Below are 6,545 nucleotides of genomic sequence, written 5' to 3' on the forward strand. Positions count from 1 at the left end.
AGCTATGGCTAATGTCTTGTATTAAAATTCTTTAGCTAAAGGGTTAGCTTTGAAATTTTAGAGAAACCTTAGAGGCTGTTTGTAAAAGCCAAATGTTCTCTTTACTTGTAAGGTTCCAGTTTGGTCTTGGAGTTAACAGAAAATTCAGGCTTTCAATACAATTGGTAATGTGACCTGGTCCTGAAAGTTTATTGTCAAGAGATGCTATATAATTATGTTTTTCCTGATTTCATTAGGCCATCAAACAACACTACAGTTGATAATTTTATTTTCTGAAGCAAAAGAAGTAATTTTAACACTAGAGTAGTAACTCTATTTAGGTCCTATTTAGTCAATTATATTTTTAATCTAACTCTCTTGGCTAGCTTGTGCTTTAATTATGCTTTTAGTATGTCATTGGGTATAGTGTTAGTTGAAGGCTGTATTCACTTTCACAGTCAGATATCTACCTGGGAAAAAAAGAATAAGAATTACATTCTACTGTTTATTGCTGCATATGCTCTAAAAATATTTTCTTTACACAGTAGTCTATAGAATCTGTGTGCTTTAGGCATTGATTTTAATTTCACAATGATCTCTAAAAGATGTCATCATCATGAACTGGCAAGAGTTCATGCTAAGCAGTCACAAATCTGGAGAATCCAGTACTCCAAATGTGTCTGCTTCCCTGCCATCTTTATGTACCTGAATAGAGTTAGAGTGTGCAAAAGTATTAAAATTTTCTGAATTCTCCAAGAAGGTGGGATAGGTACTTAATTTCTGAATGGTTCACCTTTCTGAAATTGTAAATTGGAAATAATGTGCTCTTTCTACTATTATCATATTATTGAGAGCTTTACTGTGTTTAAGGCAGTATCTTAATCCTTTACACACGTTTTTCACAGCTGCGATACTAGTAATTATTCCCATTTAACAGATCAAACAACAGAGGGATCAGACTTACCCTAGATCGTGCATCTAGGCCTAGGAGGAAGCCAGGTAGCCTGACTCCAAACCAGTGATCTTAACCTTTTTGCTACTGGTACTCAAATTTGGCTGCACTTCAGATGCACTTGGTAACTTTACCAGAAAAAAAAAGGGAGTGTGGGGTGTGGGAAGGCAATGCCTGGCTCCTCCCCAGACTAAGCCAATATCTTTTATGGATGAGGTCTGGACACTGGTATTTTTAAAACATCTCATGATGAGTCTAATGTGAAAGTAGGGTTAAGAACCACTACTCTATAATTATTACTGCTTGTTTAATTTTACTTAATTTAGTAAAGTAATCTGATAGAAGGAGATAAAGCACATCCGAAGACTTAGAGCTAGACTAGAACTATGGCAAAGATTGTAAAAGTATACATAGTTTAATGAATAACTGTTTCTGTATGGAATTCCAAACTTTAATAACTTCTCTAATTTTTCTAAGCTTCAATTCATTATGTGCTTAAAAATATTTGACAAGCTACTTGTATTTTAATGGTAAATATGATATACATGCATAAGTGTGATCTGTTACAATAAAATGGCCAATCAAATTTTCTATACTCTTGATTCTCAAAGTTGAGTGATTCTGTTGTAAATATAGATGTAGATGAGACTATTCTGAGTACAAAAGATATGTAAATTATTATATACATTGCATTTCATTTTATTAATTGACATTGGCCATGATGTTATAAAACCATAAAGTAAATTTAACTTAACCTTAACTATATTTCCAGTTATGATCCTACATTATTCCCCTGTGGGATAACAGAATGAGAAAACTTTCCATACTTGTGAACAAAAGGAATTTAATTAAGATTACTATGAGACTTTTCATCTTGCATCTCCTAGACAGGCATGCTCACCTCATATTTATAATGTTCTGTTATTGAAATGCGGTTATTCAACACAGTTTTAAATGAATAAGTGATTCAGTACACGTTCAAGTCTGGGATGGGTAGGATAGATTGGTCGTATATGGGTTGCATTTAAAACATGCCACTTTGTAAAGGAAAAAAATATATTGGTACAGTGTTCCTTCTTTATATTTTAGAACTCAACAAAAAATCACAGAATTTTAGAGTTCAGGAGAGGCAGTTCCTTTAATTATATAGAAACCCAGGGGGGCAGATGTGTTCAAGGTAACAAAACTGTACAACAAGAGCTGAAGTCACAGACTAGATGTTTCTGTTCCCTTTTCCTCCTTGCCAGTCTATCAGATTGCATATTTACATGAGGAAGGCACTCAAGATTTAACAAATATTTGTTTATAGTTTGAAAACTTTTTCTTTCAAGCTTCGTCTTTCTAGGTCACCAAACATTAAATATAAATATAAATTCAACAGAAAACCAAAACATACATTTATGGCCTCTGAAATTAGAAAAATTTTAAGAAAAACCATCTAATTAATTCTAGATTATTAATGGGAAGATAATGAGTTTTGCAAGTTATCCAACTCACATCTAGCTTTCAGCTCTGGGAAAGTCCCTTGAAACCATCAATGAAAATGTGAGAGAAATAATGAGGTAGGTCTGATGACGTAGTAAGAAATAGAACATAGAAAACTGAACTATGGCCAAGAGGACTTTTCTTACATGATAATAGAGTAGATATTTGACTGCTGACATGGTCACACTCCTGCTGTTGGCATAAAAGACTTGTTAAAGGAATTGAGCCTGTCATTTTAGGTTGATTCTGCATGCCATGTGGGCTGTGTTGTGCCCAGCAGTAATCTCTGTGGAGACATCTCATGCCATATTTACTTACTTGTTTTCTTTATTCCATGTATTTTCTTTGCATGTCTTGTTGTTGTTTGGATAGTAAAGTGAGGTCAAGCTGTATTTTTGTTATTACATGGAGTTCAAGGCCTCATTCTCACCAATTTTTTTTTCTTTTTTTTTTTTTTTTTGGTGGCTGCCTGGTAAGGGGAACCAAGCACTTGACCTTGGTGTTACAAAGCTGTGCTCTAACCAACTCGGCTAACTGGCCAGCCCCCCATTCTCATTTCATCATTTTTTTTTTTTTTTATTGTGGACTAACCTAGCTCAAAAAGCAGCAAATTCAGATCTCTAATCAGGCTATTAATGTTTTGCACTATCCTAAGAGAGAAAAGTATGTCTTCCCTTCTTCCCATTTGTTTAATAAGAAAGATACAGGATAAATGTTGAATGTAAGAAAATCCTCATGTCTGAATGGTGTATGAGGAAATCAAACTTCATTCTAAGACTTATTCCTTCCAAGAGACCATTCTAGGGACACGCATAATAGTGATAGAGAAGCTATGTGGTTTTCTAGCTTTCCTAATAGTGTGGCCTTGTTATTTTGCAGAAGATGATTTCCCAGCCAGAAATACAGCTATATTCAAGTATAAGCACAGATCTACATTTGCAAGACTAACACAGATGCTCTTTGAATCATTTACAAAATAAAGTTAGTGTGCATCAAGGGTCTGCTTTCTAAGCATGTATTATATACTTCATTAATGATGATTGAAAACATTTCTATTACTCAGTTTCTGAATGTTGGACTGTGTTCTGTATCTTAAACTAAAACAATTTATCAAAATTGTGACAAACAATTACGGCACTAATGCCATCTTTCAAAATAGATGAAAATGATACATCTCAATAGATCGTGTGCTTAGTATTTTAGCAATGGGGATTGTTTTCATTAAATCAGAATTTGTTTAAATAGGACTGTTGTATTTATACAAATATGTTACTTACTTTACAACTTGGCATCTTACAAAGATAATGACACATTTTGGTGGATTTGAATTTCCAAAATCCTTTGCCAGGTAGGAAAGGAAGAAATTGCATATAGGTTTTATGGCTTTTTATGAATAGACCATTTTCTTTTTTGGTCAAAAATATGAGGAAAACATATTAGGTTGAGATATTTTTGGATTTCTCATGTCTTGTAGTAGCAAAAATACAAAATACTGCTTTTTCTAGTATGAAAAAGCCCTTTTATATAGATATTTTAAAGGCAAAATTCTGAGCAAATTACCTTTTTTATGGTGGGCAGATGGAGAAAGACGTGTGTTATAAACCTGTTTTTTTCCTTCCTGCATACATGTTATTCATGGTGTTTAGTAAAAGTAACATTTCTGCTAAGAACTTTTGTAATGTGATCATTATACATACTAAAATTTTCAGTTAAATTAGTTGGAAAGTGAGAAAACATATAAACAACTTTGTGTTATTATAATCTGTTGTAATTTTTCTGTATGACTTGTGCAAATTACCACATTCATTTACATTTTTGAAATACATAGTAAATAACATTTGTTTTCAGTATTACAGCTCTGCTTTATTCAAAATGCAGTTTTCTGGATTAAAATATTCTCCTTTTATGTTCTAGGTATGGCAGATCACTTTTGCATTGAAGTTTTTATTTAGAAGAAATGTACTACATAAGGGTGTTAAAAGTAGCTTTGCAATAAAGGAGGCTCTGTGGTGGAAGCAGAAACGGCAATAGTGGATAAATTGTGCAAAAGGCTGTTTGGAAATCAAATTTAATTTAAAAGAGCTTTCAATCACTAGTTAATATAACTGCTTTAAATTTACAGACAGTGGGAGTAGCTCACCGTTACCCAAGTATGCTTCATCTCCCAAACCAAACAACAGCTACATGTTCAAACGGGAGCCCCCAGAGGGATGTGAGCGAGTGAAGGTCTTTGAGGAAATGGCGTAAGTAATGTCTTTTCTATCAGCTGGGATCTGCAAAGCTGTAAAGCTTTTTATTGAGACCAGTTGATTACAGATGAATCAACTACTCCATCCAGCTGATAATGTGTTTCAAAAGCAAATTATGAAAAGAGAATTGAATAGGCAAAAGAGATCTTACTGAATGAGAATTGAAGTCTGTATGCTGAAAATATATAAGGCAATACAAAGAAACTTGGAAGTTCATCCTGATTACCTAAAAGGTCTATTTTTTTAATCTTTAACACTTTTCCTTTCAAGAACTCTGTTAATATAGATGGTTAACAAAAAGACATTTAGGAGCAACGTTAACATCTATGTGTGACTAGCCTAAAGACAGTGTATTCCACAAGCTGGAGGGAAATTAGTCTCCTTCCCTATAGACACATCTAGCATGTTTAATCATGAATTCAGATTTTGTTTATAGATTTCTTTCCTTTTTGAAATTTCAATATGTATAGTTTAGAAATTAAGTTAGTAAATGAGGTTCATGCTGTAAACACTCGGCAGAATCTCTCAGAAGATTGACCTGTGGATTCACTGATCCTTTTGTTGTAGTGCAGGTGCCTAGTGGAGGCTGCTGTACTCTAGCAACCTAGAAGGGGACAGAGACTGGTGGGAATTGATGGCTTAGCTTCCCGGAACAGGAAAGAGAGGAAGGGTTTGTGCATCCTGCTTTGTTGGGCTGACTGGCTCTTCAAGAAACTACTGAACGTGCGCCCCGTCCCCCATCCCCATCCGAGCTAGTAGAAGTCTAGAGATACAGAAAAAGGAGGAATGCTTAAAACCAAATACATGATGGGATAAAGTTATTCTAACCCTGCATAATCTTCAACTATAATGTAGGAGATGTTTCCATGTTCCTAAATGACTAAAGGCAAACTGATGATCTCTATAAAAATTTGTTCTTTTGAAAATCCTTTTGTGTCAAATATTTCTTCAGTGCTGTGTACATGAATAGTCTTGTAGCTGACTTGTGCTATGGAAGATGTTTACCCCTCTGTGTACACTTCCCCATTCCCTGCCATTCACATTTTAGCCGTTTTAGAGAACTCAAATTCAGAAAGTGCTTAACTTTTTAGTGATTGTAAACCTAATTTTGTTTTGTGGTTTTAGGTCCCGTCAGCCTATCTCGGCCCCTCTCTTTTCATGTCCTGACAAAAACAAGGTTAATTTCATCCCAACCGGATCAGCTTTCTGTCCTGTAAAACTTCTAGGCCCTCTCCTACCTGCCTCTGACCTGATGCTCAAGAATTCTCCTAACTCTGGCCAGAGCTCAGCTCTGGCAACTCTGACCGTTGAGCAGCTCTCATCTCGGGTTTCCTTTACATCTCTTTCTGATGACACCAGCACAGCAGGCTCCACAGAAGCCTCTGTCCAACAGCCATCCCAGCAGCAGCAGCTCGTGCAGGAATTGCAGGGTGAGGAACACATCTCTGCTCAGAACTTTATAATCATCTAAAGCAAAGGGGGAGCTGGCCTCTACCCTATGTTCCATGGATTAGGAATGATATCTCAGACATCTATCTGCATGGAGTGACAAACTTTCCAAACACCACCACCACCACCACCACCACCACCACCAAGAAAATGCTATCAGCATCATAAGTATCTCTTAACACTGATCTTGGCAGGGACGGAACTCCTATTCAGTTTTTCTAGAAAGCAGTAATGCTTGCAAAATGTGTGTATCATTCAGCATTTTAAGTGGAGACTATGCATTTCATAGTATGTTTGACAGATTAGTACTGTGTGCTGTGTTTTGTTCCAAATTCTTCAGTATGAATAAGCTCTATATCAAAAAGTTGCCTGTCTAAATAGAAAATGTCTTGCTGTGTTTTGTCCTATGGAAAATACTGTACTTCAGGATT

The 6,545-nt window shown here is 35.4% G+C and overlaps 1 protein-coding gene across 1 annotated transcript in view; it reads left to right on the plus strand.

Moving 5' to 3' along the window:
• Positions 1-6,136, plus strand: part of GLCCI1 (glucocorticoid induced 1) — an 86,556-nt gene extending 80,420 nt beyond the window's left edge. Inside the window, exons 7-8 of the mRNA XM_063101183.1 lie at positions 4,539-4,659; positions 5,791-6,136. Of these exons, the coding sequence (XP_062957253.1) occupies positions 4,539-4,659; positions 5,791-6,136 (467 nt within the window). The remainder of the gene's footprint in view (positions 1-4,538; positions 4,660-5,790) is intronic.
• The last annotated feature ends 409 nt before the right edge of the window (positions 6,137-6,545 follow it).

This window comes from Cynocephalus volans, chromosome 6 (genome assembly GCF_027409185.1).
Source record: "Cynocephalus volans isolate mCynVol1 chromosome 6, mCynVol1.pri, whole genome shotgun sequence".
NCBI classification, from domain to species: domain Eukaryota; kingdom Metazoa; phylum Chordata; class Mammalia; order Dermoptera; family Cynocephalidae; genus Cynocephalus; species Cynocephalus volans.